The following is a 25,147-nucleotide window of genomic DNA, read 5'->3' as shown; positions in this document are numbered from 1 at the left end:
GACCTGTTCATCTTCAGATGGAGATGTTGAGAGAAGCAGAGGTGCTGTTACGTAAGTCTGAGCCATGCTTGTACACACTGTGTGGTTTTACACTGCCAAGATTTGTATTTTACCAGCGGTAACTAATGCCTCCTGTTAAGAGTATCCCCCCAGTGAGGCAAGTGTTGACAGGCTAATCTAGAATCTGATTTCTGCTTCATGAGCAGTTACGCCTGAATCCCTGAGCGCCATAAAAACAGACACACACACAATCATCCTCCTCCTTCTTCCATAGAAACACAAAACACACATACTACCCACACATAGTATGTACATCTCTTGTTCTATTATTAGCAGACCCACACACAATAGCAAGACAATAGGGAGAGGAGAATAAGATATGAATCAACACAAGTCAAAAGATATTAGTAAAAACAGAGAGGAACAGGAAGTACAGGCTAGAAGAAAAAGTGGTACGTTGGGAGAACGGATGAGGTGGCGTGTATTTAAAGCTGTGAGTTGACAGAGGCTCGAGGTAGGAAGAAGAGTGGGAGGAGAAAGAGCTACGCGAGAGTGGGAGAGGTTGAATACAGAGGAGGGCAAGGGTGAAAATAATCAAGAGAGAAAGAATGAAGGTAAAAAGGATGGAGATGGGGGGTGGGGGGGGGGGGGGGGGGGGGGGGACATGATGTGGAGTGATAGTGCTGGATTCAATATTTCCTCAAACCTGTGCTGGGCTTGGGGGTGTCAGCGTGTAGGTGAGTGTCTATGTATAGACGAGTGAGCAGAGTGGGAGCGAGGCTCACATGCGGCAGTCACAGGAAGACATTCAGCTTCATCTTTGTGGCAGGTTTACATACCACAGCGCACATCTTACAAAGCAGCCCACAGGTCAGAGAGCACTACCATTTACATCTGTGTGGCTTTCCAGAGTTTTAATGTGAAAATCCATTCGCCTGATTTAATGGTGCGAGCCACTTCAAACTGTGCTTTCACCTTTTTTTTTTCCTTCTTTTTCTTCACCATTGTCTATGAAATAAGCGTGTGGGAGCGTACTGCGTCATCCCACCTCCAGCCTGACCTGGCTCACTCCTGCTGACAAACAGAGATTTTTGATGTAGCTTCAAGTAGAGTGTGTTTTTATCCCCACCACCACCACCATCTTCCACCAGTTCTTCCACAACCAACCCCCCCCCCCCCCCCCCGGTTTTCCACCGCGAGCTTGAGTCTCCTGCTGCTTGGCAACAGGGCGGACTGCCTGTGTGGGCGTCTGGCGTTAAGTGCCAAGCAAAAGCACTGACAAGGAGGGGCATAGTTACAGTTATGATTCAAATACACATACCAGGCACCTGCTGTACCCTGTGAGTCTGAGTGCACGTGTGAGCACTTGTGCACAGGTGTCTGTGTCTGTGTGTGTGTGCGCGCACGCTCTTGATTATAACTGGATATGATTCATCCAAATGAAGAAAAATTAGGCTTCATTTGAATGTGATGTGGGAGACGGAGAAGGAGTAATTCAAGAAACTGATATCACAGCAGATCACCGAAAGGGATATTCTTATTATCCAGAGTATCCAAAGAAACCGCATCCCAACTTTCCAGTGAAACAACATGCACCGCGCGATGAAAACGTGTGGCGGCACTCATCTGTCTTCAATATGTCTCCCGCATCTCCATCAAGTCGTCATTCAATCCCGCTTCTGTCTTTCGCCCTGCTCCTGCTCCCACTCCTACCCTCTCTTCACTTCTCTGTATCTCTCTCTATTCTGTGTCTCTCGCCCACAGAGTTCTTCACAGAAGAGCTCACAGCGTTCCCACGGTAACCAGTCTCCCTTATTCGGCTCCGCAGAACGTGTGCATGAGTGTTTGACAAACATCCCTCCTCAAAAGTGCCCCTTATCTGCATCTGAACGAGGGGGAAGACAATGCTTAAAGTCGTGGCTGAGAAAAGACTTGGGAATCATGCCTCTGTTGGTCAGATGCTGAGTCCGGGGGCAGTACGCGCAGATTGGAGGCGATTTTGACTACAGATTAGATCAAATAGGTCGACTTAGGATAAATGTCTGAATTCCTCCACTGCACAAAGCACTTCAGACCTTGACTACCTCAAGTAGCAGCATGGCACAGGGAATTATGAGTAAATAAAGTTAAATAAATAAATAAATAAATAAATAAAATGTCCAACTGAGTGACCCTGGGAGAAACAGGCGGAAAACATGGGAAGACCTTATAATTCAATCTCTTTCCCAGTGGATTCAGCTGAAGTCCTAAATCAAAATCAATCAATCCAATCAAAGTTGACTAATCTCTGTATGACACTGGCTTCATAATAAACTAGTGCTTTCAATGTTTATTATTCTTATTCTTAGCAAACTATGAGCCACGTTCTTTTCTCTCCTTTATTATTTTAAATGCTACTGTTAAATGGAGGCATTGCTTATTGTTACAATGGCAAAAATGGGAGGTAAGGATCAAATTGTTTTTTGTCTTAAAATGAGTTAAGTCTTCATTTTTGTAAAACTTTCTAACTTCCAGTCTAATTAATCTTAGCGAAACAAGCTCCAGTTTAAATGATAGAAAGAGTGATGATGAGCAAAACTCTTGATACTATAGCGAGGGGTTCATAATTAGATCCCCAGTGATGACTGGACAGCAGCTTAGCACTCTGTCCTCCTCACTAATGACCAAGCAAGACCCATAATCTCTGCGCTAATTTACAGTACACTTGATGCTGTTAAGATGCAATCTGCACACAGCTGCCCTCAGTAAACAAAGCAATGGTGGCTGCTCCAAACACACGAGGACGGAAAAGGGAGGAGGGTATGTCAGGATCAAGATACAGGTGAGGGGAGCAGGAGGGAGGGAGGGATAGGAATGCAATATCGCAACTGTCTTGAGGACAGCTTTACAGTTTCCACAGCAACTCGCATGCACATTTCACTTCCTGTGGAAATCTTTATATCACAGCTGCTTATTTGTCTCCTCGCCATTTCAAGAAAGTCGGGTCTGATGATACATGCAGCTATAAGAGGAATGAAACTGGGAAGGGATGTTGTTTGAATGAAAGCGGCATGGGTTTGTGCCTAGAAGCACAACAACATACTACTTGAGACAATTAACTTTAACATATTACAGCTATAATTTTATCATTTTCATTTTGCCTATCTATAACATGTGAAGATAACTGCCTCATCAAACCTGTGAATCCATCAGCGTTTCCATATAATCTCTACCCCGATAACAAAAACAGAAGCTAAATCTGTGTGTTTCATCTTAATTATATAGAATATATGCAGAAAGAGGCAGGTTCAGCAGTCAGTCTACACCAGAGATGAAGCACAGGTGCGTGTTTCTAATTGGTCTGGTGATATTTAAAACAAAACATGCATTTTCATGAATCCAGACTCATGCATAGCTAAATATAAATGAACAAAACTATGACTTTTTCTTCGCGTGCATGTATGCAGCCATGAACACTCACTGCACTCAGAAATGGCAAGTAGAAGGCAACAAACACCACCCACATACAGTTGCCTCCCACATACACACGCACACACACACACATCCATCATTTAAATTTACATCAAGCTAAACTCCATCACTGTAATCATTAGCACCATTACGATATTTTAATTCCCGGCAACATTATTCAGTCCCGAAACCAAAAATATTAACAGGTCTACGATTGGGTTCTTGTGAGATAAACAGCATAAACAGCTGCAGCTTCACTGTATTATTTTTCTAGAAAGTCATGCCAGATCCAGAGAGAATAGATTACCTCCCATCACTTCACACAGCATGTTTCGAGAAGGTCAGTACAGGCTCAGCCGAGCTTACCCACACATTTGCCCGGGGCCAGTTGTATCTGTGCTATCTTTGTTATCATAGGATGTAAAATTTAAGCCAAAAGGCTAAAATGAATACACATTATGAGCTTGATTTTAGCCTCAAGAATGAAAATTCAATCAGGAACAATAACTGTGCTTCAGTTAAAGGCAAGGGAAAAAAGGCAGATGAGCACAGAGGGGAAGAGAAGGAGAACAGCACAAAAGTAATTTCTGCTGCTTCTCTGAGTCATATCTGCAGCAGTGGGAAACAGAAACAGCGAGGGGGAGAGAGTGAGTGTATGTACGTGGGTATGTGAGAGAGAGAGAGTTAGAAACGAAGAGTGAGAGAAGGGGTGGAGTGGGGGTTGTGAAAAGGGGATGGCTTATGTGTAGTAGAGCTACGTAAAATTAGCAAAATTGAGCTCCTTCTGAAATGAAAGGCCATTATCGTTCTCCATATTCTCTCAGAGGAATTAATGTCAATTTCCGAGGGAGTAGTGAACATGCCGTCGATGGCATGTGTGGAGAGGGGAGATAGATGGAGGGATGATGGAATAAAGAGACGAACGGAGACTCGAGCACCTTCACGGGGCTCTTTGGAGCTTCTGAATTCTCCCAGTGTGACAGTCAAAGTGGAGTGAAGAGAAGAAAGATAGCGCAGATCTTTTCTTTTTTTTTTTTGCCATTACATAATAAAACTGCTCTGAGTATGAGCACTACTGGGGTTGTCACCAAAACCTCCTGCCTGTCATCCTATGAGCTGTTTGAGCAAACTTACATCCATGTAGCACATAAACAAGGACACAATCTCTCACCCACACAATGAACTGCCACATCTTCACGACATGACAGGCTCTATTGTCAGCACCAGGGTCGCATCAGCTTTATAATAAAGGACATCCCAGGTGATGTCCTGCAAAGCGGGCATACACACTCGCAGGAAAGACACACCGAGGAGACACACACATGCACAGCAGCAGTTGTCACCTCTGGGCCAGTGGTAATTATACTCCAGTCACACTAATTGTCTGTCTTCCTCCCTCTTTCACACATTTTTGTGCACTTACACTAGCACGTGTACTGTATAAACATGCACTTGTTCGCATACACATACATGCGGAGGGTAATACGAAATACATTTGCAGAAGTCTCCCAAAATAACCGCCGCACAGCGAGCTGTGGCAGTGCCCTCAACCCTTCTTGGAGAAGGGACTTCACGTCAAACATCATTTCACCCCAAGGCCTCAGACTCACATTGTTCACACTGCCATTAACAGCAGGAAAAGGATGAAACAGGGTTGCATTTGGGACAGCTGTTTATGATGTGCCGCTAGGAGGAAGAAGAGGAGAGGACTTTGTTTTGATGCAATTCTTGCACGCATGGCTAATAGAAGTGGAGGCGGGTGGGGGATTAGTTTATTCAGTTTCTTTGTCTGAGATCAAAATTGTGGGTTATGTGACCCACACAGAGACACAGGGAAGAGAGGAGGGCTCCTGCTGGAGGACCAAAAACTAATTGGACATAAACAAAGGCAGCTCTCAGAGCCTTGCCTTCCCTTGCCCAGACTCCCCTTTTCATCTCTCCCTCCCTCTTATACACACTCCCGTTGACAGATGGCAAATCAGTGTGTGTGTTCCACCTTTTTCTCTTTTAGACTGAGGCATGCTGAGTAAGGTCGCTCAGTCACTTTCCTCCCCCTTGTCATCCCTTTTCCTCTCCCCCTTCCTCTCCCACATCTTCCTTCTGTCTCTCCCTCTGATCCGAGCCATATTTAGCGTGTCACAAGCACTGACGATAGAGAAATTCATGTTTGTATCTGATCCACTATCAGAGCAGAGCGTATTGTCGCTGACCTAAGCTAATAGGCCAGTTTTGGGCTAGACTGAGTCACAGCCAGACAAGCACAATATGGCTCTGCTGTGCGGGTAACTATTTATTAAATGTGGCACTTCATATGATACGCTTGTCTGATCCTGGATCCAAAGTCAGCTACAATGGCTACAGGCAATTAACAAGGGAGAATCAGCAAGATCTACATTTGCAATTCATCACTGCATTTAACACCCACATAAATAACTAATATGTGCTTCTGTCTAATGACTAAGTCGCCCCTAGGGATGAGGAGAAGGGACCAGAGACAACTCTAATCGATAAGGGATTTAGTCAAATCTGAGTCAGTCATTGATAAGAGGATTGGGACCATAACAACTCAGACAGTGAGCGAAATCCAGTAATAACTGCTAAGATGATTGCGTGTTGAGAAATACATATGCACAAGAACAAACGGCTTCTGTTACCAAGACTGCAACAATTTATTTCACAGTGAGCTTTTTCACATGAATTGCTGCCTACTCACAAAGCTTAATGCTTCCAGAACAAAAGCTGACTCTATCTGCATGTGTGTGCGTGCGGGTGTGTGCGTGGTTAAGTAAAAGCAAGGACAGATGCACTTGCTGTTTGCCAAAGCTGTGTTTTGGAGCACTCTAACTTCAGGTCAGCCTTGAGTTTGGGGGGGGGGGAACTCTCTTCGAGACCAAGCAGCCGACAGTTCAGAGCGAGGAAGAAAAGAAAAACACACTTTGAGCAAACAGTGGGTAGATTTTCATCCAGAAATGCTTCTCTTGCCTAGAAAGTTCAGATCTTTATGAAAAAATAAGACTCTCCTGTCTGGGCCCATGTTTTCCTCAGCATACTACTATGCAACTCCTACAGGATTCACATTTAAGACGGAGATCAGTGCACAAATCATCCTCTCTGCAGGCAGAATCATACACAGCATGATGAAATACACACCTTGACCACTTATCACTCCACTCATAATCCTCCAGCACTTAGCATATTTCCTCATGGTGGTGTATTAACACATTTCATCTTAGGTTCAGTCCCATTACTGCGAGGATTATCTGATGCTTCGTACAGCCTGTCATCATGTTGGCCTATGAATGTTCTGCCACACGTAGCTATCATGCAGACTGTGGTCATTACTATAATTTAGAGCCACTTGGACAAGATTATTGACATTCATTACAGACGGAAGATAAAGCCAGCAGAAGAGGCCCGTGTATTCGAGGTGAACTTACTTTCGGCGCAAGGTGGAACTGGTGTTGGTGTCTGTGCTGTCAGTGCGTTCAAGCCGGTCTGTGGTGGAGGAGCCGCAGGAGAGACCTCGCGTCAGCCTGGTGTGGGTCCTCCTCTCCCTGCCGGGCGCTGGAGTTGTAGCTGATCCGGATATCACCTGAGTTGTTGAGGTGCTACCATTCCCGCTGCCACCGCTGCCACCAGCACCGCTGCCATGATGGATGGGCAGGGACAGGGGCTGGTTGTGGTTGTAGTTTTGCTCGGGGGTGTCCGTTCCAGGGGTACGCGGGCTGCGTTCCTGCCTCAGGTCCTGGTTCTCTTGGCTGACCCGGTCTAGCTGGCCCTCCAGTTCCTCGATGCGCCTGCGCTGCGTCTCCAGGAGCTTGGCCTGGCTCTCAATGATGTTGTTGAGCTCCAGGAGGTACTCCACTGCCCGGTTTGGGCTCTCTGGGCTGGTATCCATGGTGGGAGCCCTTCCTCTCAGGGTACGACCACCACCAGCCACAGGTTCTACCCCGTGGGGCTGAGATCCACCCTCCCCACCAGCCCTGATGAGTTGGGGGGAGGGAGGGACCAAGAAAGGCTGTGGTGAAGATTAACTATAGGCTTCAGATGTTCAGAAACAGGAACTCACAGAAATTAAGATATTGAGAATGTCATAGCGACTACATATCCCCAAACATGAGGGCAAAATTTACCATTATAACATCTTAGTAGCCATTGAAAACGTCACAAAGCCAAGAAGAGAATTTAAAGCTAAAAAAGAAGTTCATGGCACTGTTGAGTGTCTGAGTTCGTGAAGTCCCAGGCATTTTGAAATCGACACGTAGCAGGTAAAGAGTTTGGGGTGTCATGATTAATGTTAATTTACTAAATAAAATGTTTAAAAACAGACTTCCAGGCGGAGAGAGTGACACACATAAGTCTGGTGTAATTTAAGCTTTTCAGAGTTGGATAATGAACTTGCTTCGATGATTGATAGAGAAAAAGAATAAGTAGAATATGAATTTATCCACTGACCTGTGACATACACTGCTCGTTAACTTTAAAAGCTCTGGCACCAGCTTTTGGTTAATTAAAAAAAAAAAAACACTTTATGTTTTCATCGATATACAGGGGGAAAGGGGGTGGGGGAGAGGGGGGATACGCTAGTTTTGATCTACCACTAATTATCAGGCGCTGTCAATCATTATTTAACACAGAAAAATCTGCTCCTTCCCACGTTGAATATCCCCGCAGTCTGTCATCGTCGCTTTCAACCCATGATTTGATGTGTCTTTAAAGCACAGAGAGTGAGTAGAGGTGGTTTATGAAGTTCATTCTTGAAGTCCGAATCCTCCTCTTTGGTTCGCCAAAACTACATCCCGTTATTAAAAAACGAAACAAAACAAAAAACACAACAAAACAAAACAAAAAATCAAACTAGATCCCAGTATCTGTCTCGCCTTTTCATCCAAGAAAAATGCACTTTACCTCCTCGTCATGCACTCATAAATACTGATCTTCAAGATAAAACTTGTCACCTCTTAAAGGCTAAAACCTAACCGCAAGATTCTGAGGTCCTAAAGTCTTAATGACTGTTTCTAATCTTAAAACTGTACTTTTGTTTTTGCCGCTGGCGTAAAAAAAAATCTGAAATTGGTCGAAAAGAACAGGGAGCGTCCTTTCCTACTTATCTGACTCTCAGTGGCAGCAGGTCGGTAATCCATGCAGGAGAGTAGCGCTGAGTCTCCTGTGAGGTGGCGCAGAAACGGAGAGGATTTCGCTCCTTGAGCGTCTGAACCGCAGCGTTGCGTGCGCCTTTTCCTCTGGAGCGCATCACAGACAAGCAGGCAAAAATAAGGAAGTAACTTCCGGGCAAAGTTTTCAAAATAAAGGACGAACTGTCGAGAATAAAGTACTGACTTGGGGTGAAAGTCAGTTGATTTGTGGGCAAAAACAAACACGAATTATTAAAAAAGGCGCAAATTAATAAATTAAGGTGTCCTGAGTGTATAAGCTACAGAGCGATGATTTTCATACAAGATCACTACAAACAAATGCCACAGTCGGTGCAATGGCTAAATATTTCCACAACTTCCACAACTAATGAGCACTGATTAAAAATATATTAAAGGTTAAGCTACCAAACAGTGTAAACTGAAAGTTTATCTTTTGCTTAAAAAATATAAAAGAAAAATTAACGCATCACACAGTCAGTTAAACTTGATGGATTTCAAACTGTCCACTTATGAAGTATATTATGGGTCCATTTCACCTGCCGTAATGGAAATGAAAGTGCCAGAGGTGCACTGCTGAGGCCAAACCCCCAAAAAACGAAAAGATTTTGCGGTGGTCACAGCACATTCCTCTCTCTTCGTCCCTCCTGACGGATTTGACTGTGAATGTGAAAATCTCCTATATGTAAATGGAGTCAACAAAATATCCACAAAAACACATTAAAACTGTTTATTGTGTCTTCTAAGAAAACAAAGACAATATTTTAGGTATAAATGAGACAAAACAAAGTTGCACAAAATACATACAAAATAAATATAGAAATAAATAAATACAGAAAAAAAATACAAAAAAATACTTTAAATTACTGGACAAGACTGATTTCAGCTATCACTCTTAGGAGAGCTTAAGTTAAGTCTCAAGACTGTGGAAGAGATAATCAGGAATTCTCTGATTCTATAAGGAGAGCTGGACGTAGAAGGACTTCAACGCAGCAGAAGGACCAGTATCTGCTCCTTTGGTTGAGGAAAATGAGGAGGAGCACTGCCGGTGGCCTATAAAATGACATCCGTGTTTGTTTCCGATCAAACTGTAAAAAGCAATTTTACGAGGGTGACATGAGAATCTGACATCCTTCACACAGACCAGCACCATGTTATACTGTAATGATTGAGCGCTGCTTTCAAATTTCTATTATGCACATGCCTTCAAAAAGGTTTTCTTTCTTTGCAGTTGACAGAGAAAGACATTTTCTTTGGGTCGGTTAATAGTTTTCTGCAGGAATCTGAATGACTAGCCTAGCTGGTAAATAATACGTCTGTCATTCTTGGTCATTATTTCACAGTCTTCTGAGACAAACGCGCGCAACTTAAGAGCTAATTAATTACCTCTAAACCAGGATATTTCAGCATATTAACGACCCATTTCATCCAAAAGTGACACCTTTATTCATACCTCCACACTGTGCAGCACAAAGAAAACGGCATTCAATTTTTTCCTCAGATCTCACAGGTCCTATTACATTTGTCAGATAGTGAATTTAGGAATGCAGCTTTCAACAAAGGAGCGCAAAGAAGACATTTTATATTGAAAATACTGCGAGAATCTCATTTTCTGTCTTTGTAGCTTTACGCATTCCAGGAACCCTGACGAGCGCCTGAATCCGTGGTGTTCAGGTACGAAAACAATACAGTGCACTGCAACACATTGCAGGTGAAACATTGCCCCTGTCGTGTCAAATAACTCCCTGTTATAACATTGAAATTGCTATATTTGAAGTCGTGATTTAATCCACTTCTATAAGACAATCTCCTGCAGCTGAAGTGAAAGCAGCGCTGTTATTACTGTCGTTTTTTCTTTTCTTTTTTCCATTTTGCATCTGAGCTGATTTGAACAGAAGGATGCGGCTTAGGACAACACGAGAGAAAGACAGGCCTCAGAGCGCTGTTATTTTTAGTGTCAGTGCTTAAGTGCTCATATCTACGCTAAGACTCTGTAAATTCACCCGCTTCTCTCCCTGCACAGCAGCTTGGACAGGTGAGGTTGCCTCACTGTACAGTTAATACTCCACTGAGGAGTGAGGCTGTATGCAAAATGCATGCTCTAGCAAGGCTAGATGAATGATTGATCTGGAAATGCTGAGATTTCAGCCTCTTCGTGGCTCTCATTCACCACTAGTTAAAGAGCTTACATCTGATTTATTAACAGACATCTCACCCACATATTGCATCTGAGTATCAGGCTGCATTTCCCCTTCTCTCATTCACACACACACCTTCATCTTGTGAAATCCCACTTCACATAAATATACTGCTGTCTATGTTTTTGCTGCCATCTGCTGTCCATTATGTGGACCGAGGAAAGGAACACCATCATGACCACAGAGGAAATTGGTTCAGCAGTTTATTTGCACTTTTATTAGTGTGTTTACAGTTCAGCCATACTTAGGAAATTAAGAAAAAAAAAAAAAAGAATATTGGCAAACATTTATATATATATATATATATATATATATATAAAAAGGTCTTATATATAGGCTACCTAGCAACACTGTATGGCCGTTGGATGGAGAATACAGTATGTTCGTTTGGCTGCTGTAATGTCTTTCTGCAAACAGACAGGGAACACCACGCTTTTTATTTCTCTGCTTTGTTCCTCTGGGTACAAATTGAGGAATGACGTCACTTATGGCATCAACCTTTAAATGATTATGGAGTGCTAACAAATAACAGCTGTAACAGTCTGTGTCTCCAAATGCCACCGTAGAGAACCAACGTAATATTGCTTTAACATTTAAATAACATTAATCCATTGTGTGTGTTTACGAAAATGGCGTGAAGTGACTGTAGCTTTTCCTCCTAATGGCTTATCAAGAAAACCTGAGTATATCAAAAAAGATAATTTCATAGAAAAATAACATCTCACAGTATCCATTCAACTTGGCTTCTGTTTTTTCCCCTTCAACAGAATATTTTAAAAAAAGAAAGAGAGCAAAAGAAAACGATGTGCTAATTTGTCACCTCAGATGCAACACCGAGCTCAGATTCTGCAGATTTATTTTTTTTTAAATATATTTTTGTGGGGCCTTTTTTTGGCATGACTTAAATTACTAAACAGCCCACACACTTTTAGTATGAGAGACCTCAGAGCAAAGGTTTTCACAGTAAGAAAAATCAGTGGTTAGGATAAAGTGGTTTATGTTACCAAGGCAACTGTACGTGGCACGATGGGCACAGCACTCTTTAGAATCTAGATAGTGGTTTTGTACTGACCCCACATACACAATATTTAACAGTACTTGAAATATGCACGCACCTGATGCATATTTTGGCATCTTTTGCTGACTTCTGAAGTAGGGTACGACACAGAGCATTCTAATCCACACCCAAGCAGCATAATACAAAACATTCATGTATAAATAGGACGGCTACAATATAGTTCTTAGTCTGTTTACATTTTTAGCCTTCACAAAAGCTAGTTCTCACATTATTTGTCATCACACAATAATAAATAATATGAATAGTTAGCTGTTGTTTGTAATATCTAGATATATACTGCATATATTCAAATGTTTAGACATATTATAATATATATATATATTTCAATATAAATCCAGTTCCATTTAGTATAGTATTTACAGTGCTTTCTGTTGTCTACAGATATTTACAGAATATACCGTTGGCTTTTAAAAGGGATTTGCATTATCACAATCAAATATAGAACAAGATTACAAGTTGAGGCAACACAAAGAGGATGCTGTACAAACACTGACTCCTCTCAGGCCAGATAGATGCGGCGCAGTGGATATGGATTACTGATTGCATTATTATTGCTCAATATCTTCATGAGGTATAAGTGAATTTCTATGTTGTGTTTAAACAGTAGGGGATACTTAAAGGGACAGCTTGACTGAATATCAAATGTATTGTTTTTCCTCTGGCCTGCAGTGCTATTTATGCTGATAAATCAGCAGCAGTGTCTGTTTCCAGAATCCATAACAACAAATGCCTCAAGGCGCTGTAAGCTGAGATGCTCACAATACTAAGAAAGAAATCTGGTGATCCTCTATGAGCAAGCAGCTGGTGATGGTGGAAAGAAGTGAAAAAGTGCCTCCCATTCTACTTTTAGAAGAACCACAAGTAATCCTGCAATCTAACAGCGTAGTGCTTTGTTGGAATAAAATGATACTAAGAGGTTTTTAAGCCTGATTATTCAAGAATTTGAAACTACTTTTCTTCTACTGAACTACATCTACCATGCAAAAGAAAAATGTAGCTACCTAACACTAAAACTCAAGTGAAGGGGGATACAATTTAACATTTGCACTCTGTCACATGGACAAGCTTCTTGTTACAGGTAGATGCTCGCTCCTTCTACACAGTGATATGGTTGGTTAGTGCAGCACTGTAGAAAGAAAACATTTCCTACATGAAAACTGCTTACACCAACATTTTCTTTCTTAGTAGCTGGGTATCGATTTCTCAAAAGAGACCCTGCTGCTGAGTTTTTCAAAAACACGAGTGCCATTTAGTTCTATATATACATTTGAAAGAAGACCAACCAGAAATAGATATCACTAAAATAATCTAGATGGACAAAAAGCACTACAAACCGGAGGAAATAAATACCAAAATTGATTTTAGGGTGAACTGTCCCTTTGAGAGAGGACACTGCTAATGTAGTGCGAATCACTGGTAGGTGAGAAAAGACGAAAGTGCAACTTAAGTAGGGCAACAGTGCCGAAGGGGAGGGAAAAAAAAGACAATGACACTGTTGGGAGAGGGATAATCTTGTTTTGTTGGTGTCATTTACAAGTTAAAATATTAACAGCCAGAGACCAGCTGTAAAAAGGCACAAAGAATATGACTTCATACTACTTTAAATATCAAAGTGACTCAGAGGAAAAAAAGTTGGTAGTGGGGGTAGCTGCAGAAAACAAGTAGAGGTCTAACAGTGTGAATCTGACAGAATCTGTTACAATGGTTGCTCAGTTTCCTGTTAAAAGTCAAGAGAAATCATTTCTTCTTCCCCCACACCCTGTCCGCCTGCCTGTTCTCCTTCATGACCTGAGTCAGTCTCTGCTGGCTGGGCATGAACCAAGGACCTGGCTGTGTTGTGACCAAAGAAAGAGTTGAGATACTGGCAGCGGACACACTTCCGTCAGAGTGGCTGCCTTCAGAGTCTGACTCATCATCCCCCAACTGATCTATGGACAGTGTGGAAGCGAGGAAGGAGAAGGGCTTTCTCTGTGACTCCGGATCAATCACACCCACGCTTCGTAAAGGCCGCTTGACACTGCTGCTCTGTTCATCATTGTCCTCTTTTTCACACCGATTCAGCCCCGTGTCTTTACTTTTTCTGCTGTCATCACCCCAGGACCTCTCCCACTCAGTCTCTGGCTTCTCTTCTTTCCTCAGTTCTCTGTACTCTGCTGCCATACCCCAGTCGTCATCGCTCTCCTCCTCCCAGATTTCTTTGGGCCTGGGAAGCCTTTGGGTAAGACTTGGAATTGGTAAAATGACTTCCCTGTCACCGTCTTCGCTCTCACTTTCAAACGTTTCCACCACCTCCTTCCTCCTTTCTCCCACCCTCATCAGCTTGTCCCGATTCATAAACTCTTCTCTCTCTAACATCCTCTCCCTCTCTTCGCTCCTGCTTTTCCTCTCTCTGCTCCTGCCTTTTCCTCTTTTCCTTCCCCTCTCTGCCCTCGTTTCCGTGTCACTATCATCATAGTTCCTTAGGGCATCTCTAGGTAAACTCTGAGAAGCTTTTTCTCTCCTCCTCCTGTCCCTGGCTCTCCTCAACCTCTCTGTCTGATCAGACATGGGGCTTTGTAAACGCAAGCGTTGTCCTTCACCTGAGACATGTCTTCTTCTCCTTCTACTTCTCCTTCCCGTCCCTTTATCCCTCTCGCCTCCCCTTGACCTGCTTCTCCTCTTCTCTTGTGAACTGCGCCCCCTCCGTCCGGTGGAGTTTACTGCAGCCAAACCCTGCTTCTTGGGGTGATGCAGGAGGGGGGAGGAGGTGATTTGGTGCTCATGGCCTGGACAGACATTGTGTAGGGTTAGGGTGGTGGGCAGAGACAAAAGATATAGACTGAGCAGGCAGTTAAAGAGGAATGACAGCATCTATGGTAAAGAGAATTATGTAATCTGTTATTAAAGACTTCTGAAATCCAGAAAGGTGCCTTAGGTCAGCTTGTGTAATAACAGCTGCTTTTCTATTTTAGTGAAACTTTCATTAGCAATACAACACACTATGGTTATGCAATCAGGTCATTTTCTTTGTTTAACTGTTCAGTGTATGGACAGATTACAAGCTGTCCAATTACTGCTTCAGCATAGGTTTGAGAGACATAAAGCATAATGTTGTACTCTGCTACAATGTTAATTGCTAATCAAGTCCAAGTACTGTCGTTTACTTAATGAAGACAGCGATGCTGGTTTGGTAGAGAGATGTAGAGAGACAGAAAATGGGAGAACTAACAGGAACCATTACCAACCGCGTATTCTCTGTCCGTCCAATGACATAGAAGCAAGGCTCGCCTAGCTTGGAGTTGGTCATGCATAGAGACAAGCTGGAGAGCTCCACTGAGAGAAAGAGAGAGAAAGGGCATGGAAAGGAAACAAAGGAGTGGAGCAGAAAGAAGAGCAGTGTTTGGAAGAAAAACCAACACAGACAAATGAGAAATGTGGTGTGGGAGTGTTAAAAGCAAACAAGGTCAAATGAAACACAGATGTGATGGGTTAAAAGGTGGGAAACACCAGAAGAGAAAATGTTAAAAAAGTAGAGAGCATTTTAGTTAGAATCAGTCCCATAGAAAAACAGGAAACACACCCATAGCAGACATATAACATGCAAAAGCTATGAGGTTGCCCATGTTTCACTCTCAAATTTCTCTTTTGCTATCATGTATTGCCACTCTTAAAATTAAAATGTTCCCAGCTGCCTTACCATAATCAGGCACATAGCCATTTCCTCTCTTGAGGACCAGGTGGATGCGGTGGCCTCCTCTGCGGATCTGCTCGACAGCCTGGCTGTGGGTCATCCCGGCTGTACTGTTCCCGTTTATCTCCACAAGCTGATCGCTCACCTGTAGCCACACACATCATTTCACCGCTTTACAAACTGGAGCTCAATCATTTTAATCACCAGAGTCTGAAATTTTTAGCCTTTATTTGCAACTATTAAATGTTAATGTTAAATGTTTCTCATATAATAATTTCGTAATTCCATTGATAAATACTTAAAAGTCATCCATCCATTCTTTTCCACTTATCTTCATTACAGTCGCCGGGGGGATGGAGCCTAACCCACCTACCATAGGATGAGAGGTGGGGTACACACTGCATGTCTTTGGACTGCGGGAAGAAGCCAGAGTATCCAGAGAGAACCCACCCAGACATGGGGAGAACATGCAAACTCTTTTAGTCATATAGACTTTAATGTCAAGGCTTCCCCTTCAGACTTCTCAGGAAATATCATCCAAACACATTTTAGCTAACAGAAAAGATTACACGCACATGTTTTATATGGTTTCTATTTAGAAGTATGTAGTAGGAATAATAGTTTAACTGGTTCTGAGTGATATGGGCTGGAAGTATCTGTGAGGCTGTTATGAATAGGAGTGGCAGGCAGGCAGGTACTTTTGGCTGCTTCTCTTCTCTCTTTAGTTTTGCCACATATTTACCTTTTACAGATTTTACACCACAAGCCTCCCTGAGCTTTTGAACCAGGAGAGCTTTTCACATTTTTAGGCGAATCTGAGAGTTACTACACTATGGAAACACAATAAGTAGCTCAAAATTTTAAAAACAAACAAAGAACCTTCATTTTTCAATTTTCGAATGTACAGAATTACAGTTTACAAAATTGACTGTCAATGGAGAATAAATCTCAACAAGACTGAGTGAGAAAATCTTTCATCGCAGGCTTGTGTTATTACAGGTTTGATTACAGGTTTGCAGATCTGGAAATTGGCCACAGTCTTTGCAATGTTTACTTGGGAATGGCTGCTGTACTAGCAAAGCAAAGTTGCTTAATTTATTTCATCTTCTAGCACAGGATACACTGGATCATCCTTTCTGAAAGAAAAACAGATAATTCTGTCCTACAATTAAATAAAAAAAATAACCTGAAAGTTCTTTTCTTTATAATCTTCACCTTCACTTTGCAAAAATGTTGGTCGTTGCGTGACAGCGTTTTGATGACCGCTGAGCTGATTAATTCAATCAGCTCGATGTGCACAGCTCTGGTTGACATCTAGGTAACGAGTACTGTCCAATGCTTGCTGTCAGCACTCCCACCTCTCGGAGAACATGTACATTAATAATTGTCCAGGATTTAAACACATTGATGCCATCCTCTAGTCTTCTCCCACGTAACTTGCGACAAATGACAGACTTGCGAATAACAGAGGACATTTCTGCCAAAAACCCAGCATCCAGCTGCTTGGACTGCTGCCTCCTTACTGAGATACTTTGTCATAATAGAATCTCACAAGCAGTGTGGCATTGTGATGTGTGGGACGATCAGAGTATGTTCACTTGAGAGGTCTGCAAACGATACACGAAATGCGAAGGATTTTGCTTCTTGAACAGGCTTTGCTTGTTAAACATCTTTCCCTCCTCGAGATGTCTGAACTCTTTAAAGACATGTTACACAGATGGAATAATCACAACTTTCTTGCGAGAGCTCAGTTGTGGTTGACATCTGTTTGAAACATTTCCAGCCTCTGCATTTTGCACTGTGAGAATTTTCCTTAATGATGCTGACATGAATCAGCCTGGCTGAAGCATTGCAGAGCTTCCTCTAGTTTGAGAATAGCTCAAAGCAGAGCCTAATTGAGCCTCTGTGGTTCTGGACCCAGGGCTGGGAGTTCAAGTTGGATTTTAGCATCTGAAAGGCTTCTATTAGCTCTTCAGTATTTGATGCCACCCAGTGTAGCCCCAAATTGGATTTAGCAAACATCTGTGTAATTCTTTTCAGGAAGCATATTGCTTTTGACAGTGAAGAAAAGAGAAATGACTGTGAGCACAGATACCTGTTGTTGCTCAGTGTTTGAGAGAATGGCAAAGTTGAACTGGCACCACCCTTGGAGGAAGGGAAGGGACTAGATTTGAACATTTTGTTGGATGTTTTTCAGAGGTTTCAAAAAGATACCATAGCCATCAATGGAAATATGCAAGAAGGTGTTTTATTGTTTAGTAGCCAGAGAAGACCACAGAGACCATTTTCGTTATGTGCGGTATGAGGACAGAGACTCCAACAAAACTGTGGGGGAGTAGAGGAAGAAAAATACACATGTTTACACTGCTTTTGCCATGTAGTGCGTCAGACATGACACAGAGAAGGGTGAGGAAAAACGTGGCTCTTTTTCAACATAGGAGACTCAAATCAACAATGTTCAGTTTGGGCTAATTTAGCAGCCTTTTATAAGTAAAAACTGATTCTTTAAGCACTATGGTTGTCTTTTACTAATTTCTCACTTAGGAAAAATATGAAAAATGTGAATTCCCCTTCACATTTTTCCTTGACCTTGAGGTCAGGGAAGAGTGTTTCGACGTGGATTATTAAACCACAACCCCGACTACACAACTCTGTAGATTTTGCTGAAAAAAATAAAAGCAAAACTCAAAGAACTTCAATGCATTCATTATATATTGTGTAAACAAGCTGAAATGCACATAGGAAACAGACTCACCTGCATTTTTTGGCTCCGTGATGCAGGCCCTCCCTCCATCAGTCCCAGAACGTAGAGGCCCATGTTGTACTCACTTCCTCCTCGGAGGCTGAAGCCGAATCCTGAGGGGCCGCGATCCAGATCCACACTGTAATACCTGGAGTCCCGCTGGGACACACAGATAAAGAAGTTTAGGTTAATATTATACACTGGCAGTTAATAACAGCCACAATCGATGTAGGAATTTCAGTGCCTGTTAGGTACACGTGATTGAATGTGCTTCCCTCACCTTTGGACGTGACCTCTGTCCCTTTCGGTTTCTGTGACCAGAGTCATAGTCAGCAGTTTCTGGAAGGTTTGCAGAGTCTGCAAATGATAGTGATTAAGGTCTGATTGTGAAATAAAAGCCAAGCTTTGCACTGTGGCATATGTGTATGTTTGGATGCTTATGTGAATGCCTACAGGTGCTGGAACGCGGGACAATGGTAAGACGTAGAGTATTTCCTGCCCGGCGAAGTATCTGAGCGAGCTCCCGATGAGGCAGAGTCACCACCGAGCGTCCCTCTACAGCCTCTAAACGATCCCCGGGCCGGATCTGACCGCTCTTTGCCGCAGGACTGCCACGACGGACCGTCACAAACCGGTGGGGCAGAAGAGAAGCAGCTGAAATAGGACAGAATAAAACAGTTATTAGCGCATTAAAGTAGATGAGGCTGGAACACGAGATTCCATCAGGCCTAAAAAGTTTCCTCTTAACTGAAGGCTGAGAGTAATAAGTGGAGTCATAAGTAGATAATTATAAAAACAGGAAGCTTTAGCTCATCAGCGCATGTGCCAGAAATCCTAAAACAAGCTATAATTTAGCTTTGGATCATTCTTGACAGGCTATTTTATGAATTACTTCCTCAAAGGAGCCTACCTAGTCGCTCCTTTCCCCACTATCTCCTTGAAACACTCTCCTCTTCTCCCTCATATTCCCATCTATCAACCTACCTCTCTAACCACTGACACGCCGCAAACAGTTTTTCAGCTGTCCAACAATGCATCTTCCCCCTCAAGAATAAACTGTCATGGAACGCAATCTTTCCGGCAATACTTTTTTCCAACCCTAATCTGTTAAACCGCACATAACAACAAACTTTAGATCTTTAGATATCTGTTTACCCAGCACCAGTGATTCTTATGCTCAGCACATCTAAGATCCCCCTCAAACTGTAGCTTGTGTGCATTAGTATGCCACCGGCTTAGATAACACACACAGCAGTACTTTTATTTTTCGTGCAAGCACCATCGAATATTTTTCTCCTCGATGTGGGAAAACGACTCTTCTCACCCTCATCAGCTATAAGACACAGTGTGAAACTGAGGTTACAGATAATACACAAGTGTGTTGTGGAAGGCGAGGACCGGACCGTTAGCTTCATGTATAATGAACTCCATTTGTCTTATTGTCTGTATGAAGAGATCACGTGCAATTAAGCTAAAATGGTCAGAATCTGAGGCTGATGAGAAAAATATTCAGCAGCCTAACAATAAATTTGCTTCCTTTAATCTCCTGCACCAACTAAAAAGCTTAAATATTTTTAGCTGGACAGCTGTTTCTGTCTGCTGTATCTCTTATTTCTCTTTTTGTGTTTTAATAAACTCCCTATTAGGCTTTCCCTGACCCCACTTTGAGGGAATGCGGAGCTTTAGTGGCAGCTGGCCCTTCTAGAGTCTTGCCAGTGGCCTTATGTAACCCATCAGGCAGCATAAACATTTTGAAACTGTTATTCAGCTGAGGTACATGACGCTCAATTCTGCCCATGTCCCTCTGGTACCGAAATAGCATGTTTAGAGTGATTTAAAGAGCAAAATGAAATGCTTCGTTAACAGATTAAAATTGTATTCTTGGGGGTAGGAGTATGTCGTATGAGATGAGGAGCATGTCACATTGGAATCATGATTCAGTTACAAGGTTCAGCCTATAAATCAGAGCCCAGAGACACGAGTCCAATCTGGGCCTAATCTGGGTGACCCAGGCGGAAACAGCAATCAGGTCAAATCAAAGCCAAGGCAGCTTTGCAAATAGTCTTCTTATCATGCATAATACATCAACAGTGGCTAAACACATGAATACACATGCAACAGCGATGCTCACACGCACACGGCAGCATTGTAGAAATGCACAGACACATGTTAAGAATCTCACACACACACACAGACACACAGTGACTCACATGCAAAAAGATGAGGACAGATGCACTCAGCCACAAATGCACAAACAGACACACAAGCTACACACACATGCATCTGAACGGACTGCATTATATCGTAGTGTCTTTTCCTCTGGCTCTCCATGTTCTCCTGTCCACAGTAATCCCACTGCGGTATGCCCAGCAGCCAGCCAACCTCTGACGTGCTGCACTGATTACCGCTCAGGAGTCGAGCAGCCCCCCTCTTCCGTAAAAAACCCTCTCTGGACCCCAGATGAGGCGGCGAGCGTGGACATCGCTACAGCAGCCTGCGGATGTATACTACATGTTGTACACCGGGGGGAGAGAGGAGTGCTGGCTTTCAGCAGGATCACTCACATGGTAGTGTCTCTGCCAGTTAGTTAATGCTGAACATCACCGCTACAATCGAACTACCATTAGAGCTGGGACTAATCGCCTTTTCCCACAAATGCTCATTATGTCTTGTGCCGTTTTACACCTGACTGGGCTTAAAATAACAACAAGATTTCCTTTCATCAGCTGTTGCTTCAATCACAAAGGCTGCATCATCATAACTGCAAAATCAACCATACAACGCATCTCTTGCAGCATCCTTTTGATCAAGCATCTGACACCTCGAACGTGTGAGCATGTGGTTCGAACTTTCACACCGTCAACACATCTGGCTGAGCAAACTTTAGAGAACAGAACGCAGTATTTAACACTACTACCTCACCTACAAAGCTGAATGTGAAACACTGCACCAAACACACAAGAAGAAGTGGAGCAAATAATTACGTTTGGACTCCTTCACAGTTCTCAAAGCAGACTGTAGTCTCTCCAGCATGGCTCTCTGATTCGCATGCACAGGAAAACAAACAAAAGGATAAAAGAAAAAAAAAATCTGTGTCAAGCAGATTCACATGCAGCGGTCGACAGGAGTGAAAACACAGGTTTGCTGTCGCTTCTGTAGCTCCTCGGCGAGGGAAACATTCAGTGTAGCATTTGTAGAGTGATGGAGAGAGCGGGAGGTACGGAGCGATAGATACAGAGAGACGGAGAGAGAGTTTTAATCTTTTGAAAAACCCGACTGGACGCTTTTACTGCAGAGCAAAAGGGGTGTGAGAGAGAGGGGGAGAGTGGGCAGGAGCTTATGAGTGAGAGTGAGAGAGGAAGAGAAAGCCAGAGATGGGAATAGAAAATTATTAAGAAAAAAAAAAAAGAGGAAAAGAGAGACAGGAGTGGCATGACAAGGGTGAAATGAAGGGGAGAATGAGGACATGATGGAGATGGAGGCTTACAAGAGTGGACAGACTTTGTACTGCAGGGACAGGTGCACCTACAACCTTAATCTCACCATGAAAACACAAATGTGTGCTCGCTTGGGCCATAAAGCAAATTGAACTGCATCAAAGTGGAACAGAGCAGCTAATGCAAGACATGTAAAGGTGAGAGGGTAATACATCACTGGGATGCTGCGGCTAACCTGCTATTCATAAGCAATACACTAAAAGCTAATAAGGGGCAGGATGTGTTCACTTCCCAGACAGAACTGAAACGATGCAGCATTGTCCCGTAAGATCAAAGATACGAGACTACTTTTCTTAATTCAAGCTTGAATATTCAATTCAAAAGATTGCAGACGTAAAAAAAAAAAAAAAAAAAAAAATCTATTCTTAAATCATTTTTGGAAATGAATGAAAGATGGGGCTGCCACATAAACTTTGTGATCTTTTAGCAAAGCAGTTCAAGCAGTTTGAACTTACAGTATTTTTTAGAGGATAAAAGGATACGATCCATTAACAATATAAAATGCACTGTATGCTGGTGGTTTGCACGGTCAGCTAACAGCACATGTGTCAAACTCGAGGCCTGTAGAAAAAAATCTGTGGCTGGCAAACCAGGTTAGACTCAATTAATTTTGGCCCATGCAGCTCTAGCTGTGATATGCCAGCTTAACAACTTAAACAATTTCATCTGCAAGAATGCAATCTCTGTTTTGTAAAAGTATAGTTTGTCCTCAAAATGGACATGAAATTATTACATTTTTCTGTGCAACCTGTTTCACTCGCTTGCTTTGCTGTATGACATTATGTAAACTACACGACCATTTCTTTTCTAAAATTACATTTCCCTGTGACAAAGTGGTCAGGCATGAACTCATTTACCACTTGTCCCTTAACCACATTGATAATTTATTCCTTGTTATTTTACAGTCAACCATAATGCTTTAATTTAGACATTGCTAGTGTAACTTTGCTTAACATACTATCCCGGGTTTGTTTGTGGTAGCAGTAGTTACATCCATCACATCCATGCATGCATCCATGTTTTTTAAAGCAAATACTATTAACCATCAGGTCATTTGAATTTTCTCCTGTTCACAGGCAAATGTCTGGTAAATGATGTTTTTTTTATGTTGCTTTGGTTATACTTACCATGTTTGTCCATTTATTCAGGTCCTATATTTAAACCAGGTGTGTGGGAAGGGCCGCCCCAGTACTTCCTGTTTATATAGGGTCACGAGGTCATTGATTGGATCACTGGGTGTAACCAAGTGAAGGTTTTTTAATTTGTATAGCATTGTTTATTTTCTTTAAAGTAGCCTTTTGAGTTGTACTGTATGCAGTGTTTTACTTTTCAAACCATTTAGCAGAGTAAATGAGTTTGTCAGTTTCATGCGTAATCTTATTCCTGTTCTTTGTTTAGACTCGTATTGTTCGGTCTGACCTATTTTTTTCTCAATGGTAGAGACTAATGAGGTTCAGGTGTGTGTAAAGTCCTATATACAGCAAATGGGATTTTTGCCTACCAGGATGGTTGTTTTATGGTAGAATGGAGATGCCAGAAATAAAGTACACTTAAAAGAAACTTGACTAGTATGCTGATGCTGTCCACTTCTCACCTTCCTTGCTGTTTATGTTACCACACAGTGGTTATGTTCAGGCCTGTACAACAGGCTTTTGTGAGTTAGCTGTATGGTTGTCTATATTTTTTAAATTTTTGTTGACTGGCTGAGGGGGTTTATGCCTACAAATCTATACAAGATAGTTTCCAATTAAAATAAATAAATAAACAGGACATGCACTTTCCAATAAATAAAAGGAATGTGATTCCTTCTCTGGTAAATTCATCCCACAGTCCAAGAAAGTGCAAGAAACAACCTGTCCAAGGAGTCCAGTGTGAGATGGGATAGTAGATTGAAACATTTAAGATTATATACAATTACTTGTTTCAACTCTCACAAAATAAAAAAATAAAAATATTGAGTTCATTTTGTCAAATAGTATGAAAGAAAGGATAAATTAGGCTATGCCTTAGGGTGGTCCTGCAACGGGAATAATGAGTTGCTAGCCCAGAACCCTAGATAAACATTTAAACATTTAAAATAAAAAACCCAAATGAGTGAATGAATCTAAAGCACAGCTGTGCACCTGACAAATGGTAAGCAACTTCCTGCTTCCAAGCCAAAAGTGCACTTCATGATGAAGCAGTCACTTGAAAATAGAGGAGGTCAAAACCAGTTTTCTTTACAACCCAAATAAAACCAACCTGGAAGCCTTTAAAAGAGAAAGGTTCATTGTGCATCATGACTCATCCAGTGGCATGTGGCCACGGTGACCACTTTTTAATCTGTAATTACCTAATGGTCTTCCTGTCCACAAGGGCGTCCAAATTAGACCCGTTTTAGTGGGCATCTCACCAAATCGCTTTACCCAGCCAGAAAAGTTCAACTAATGTTGCATAATGTCCATCCAATTCTGTTTCTTTGGATTTAAAAAAATACTGTGTCGCTCATCAAAACAAGTTAAAAGCTTTACTATCTCTAAAAGATTTAACCTGATGAAAGTGTCATGATAAGTCACAAGTTGAATCTTACCTTTCCCATTCTCCACGTCCTGTGAGGCAATCACAAAGCCAAAGCCTTCTCCTGGCTTTCTCCTCAGCTCCACTTCAATCCCTCGATGCCGCCGAGTTCGTTCACCGCTCTGCTTCTCCAGCACTGGAACGCCGGCAGCTTCATCCTCCAGGCCCGTGTTAATCCAGTCTTTGGGCTCCATAGTGAGGGTTACTGGAATGGACTCCAAGAAACTCGTGCTCTGGATTAGTGAGGAACGTGCTGGAGAGGGAGGTGTGCCGACAGAGGTCCGGGGCACTTGCAGTGCTTCTGGGAGCACAGAGGAATTGTCAGGTGGAGGAGGGGGACGGAGCAGAGGTGGAGGGAGTCTCCGGATAGTTCCAGGGGAGACAGCTGAATGATAGACTCCTGATAAGGAGAGTGAGAGAATAAAACCGAAACAAATAAAAACAAAGAGAATACATTTTGTTAACGATTCACTAAAAAGTAGAGCTTCTTATTTTATTAATTACTGGAGACACCACATATAACAAAAAAGGGGCTTTTTAAAATTTTTTAATAGCCCTAGAGGATAGTTTGTCCAGCAAAGTGCACTGAAACACCACCGTTATGCTCAATGTGATGCAGCAAATGTTACAGAGTAGTATCGCTGCTGAGTAGGCATTTTAGGGAATAAAGGAAAATCTACACATTAATCAGCAAATAATTTCCTCGTCAGTATGACTTCAAAATAAGCTTGTTCCTGACAAATGATCGTGTCATTCATGTTCATCATGTCTGTTAGCAAATAGGCAGCTAATTTGCCAGTAG

At 42.3% G+C, this 25,147-nt stretch overlaps 2 protein-coding genes across 4 annotated transcripts in view; both read right to left on the bottom strand.

Moving 5' to 3' along the window:
• The window catches only part of iqsec2b (IQ motif and Sec7 domain ArfGEF 2b), a 30,173-nt gene extending 21,514 nt beyond the window's left edge, over positions 1-8,659 (bottom strand). For both annotated transcript variants that reach the window (XM_085393507.1, XM_085393506.1), the window contains exon 1: positions 6,888-8,659. In XM_085393507.1, the coding sequence (XP_085249633.1) occupies positions 6,888-7,348 (461 nt within the window). In that variant the 5' untranslated portion in view covers positions 7,349-8,659. The remainder of the gene's footprint in view (positions 1-6,887) is intronic.
• A 2,473-nt stretch (positions 8,660-11,132) lies between these two features.
• magixb (MAGI family member, X-linked b) overlaps positions 11,133-25,147 on the bottom strand; it is a 49,554-nt gene continuing 35,539 nt past the window's right edge. For both annotated transcript variants that reach the window (XM_085394468.1, XM_085394467.1), the window contains exons 12-17: positions 24,359-24,745; positions 18,746-18,946; positions 18,573-18,649; positions 18,305-18,451; positions 15,556-15,694; positions 11,133-14,644 (exon numbers count right to left, since the gene is read on the bottom strand). In XM_085394468.1, the coding sequence (XP_085250594.1) occupies positions 13,617-14,644; positions 15,556-15,694; positions 18,305-18,451; positions 18,573-18,649; positions 18,746-18,946; positions 24,359-24,745 (1,979 nt within the window). In that variant the 3' untranslated portion in view covers positions 11,133-13,616. The remainder of the gene's footprint in view (positions 14,645-15,555; positions 15,695-18,304; positions 18,452-18,572; positions 18,650-18,745; positions 18,947-24,358; positions 24,746-25,147) is intronic.

Source organism: Rhamphochromis longiceps, linkage group LG20 (assembly GCF_057381845.1).
Source record: "Rhamphochromis longiceps isolate RC_006_pf linkage group LG20, R_longiceps_female_GT1.1, whole genome shotgun sequence".
Lineage (NCBI taxonomy): Eukaryota > Metazoa > Chordata > Actinopteri > Cichliformes > Cichlidae > Rhamphochromis > Rhamphochromis longiceps.
The sequence above is the reverse complement of the archived record's forward strand: the minus strand, read 5'-3'. Positions and strand labels throughout refer to the sequence as shown.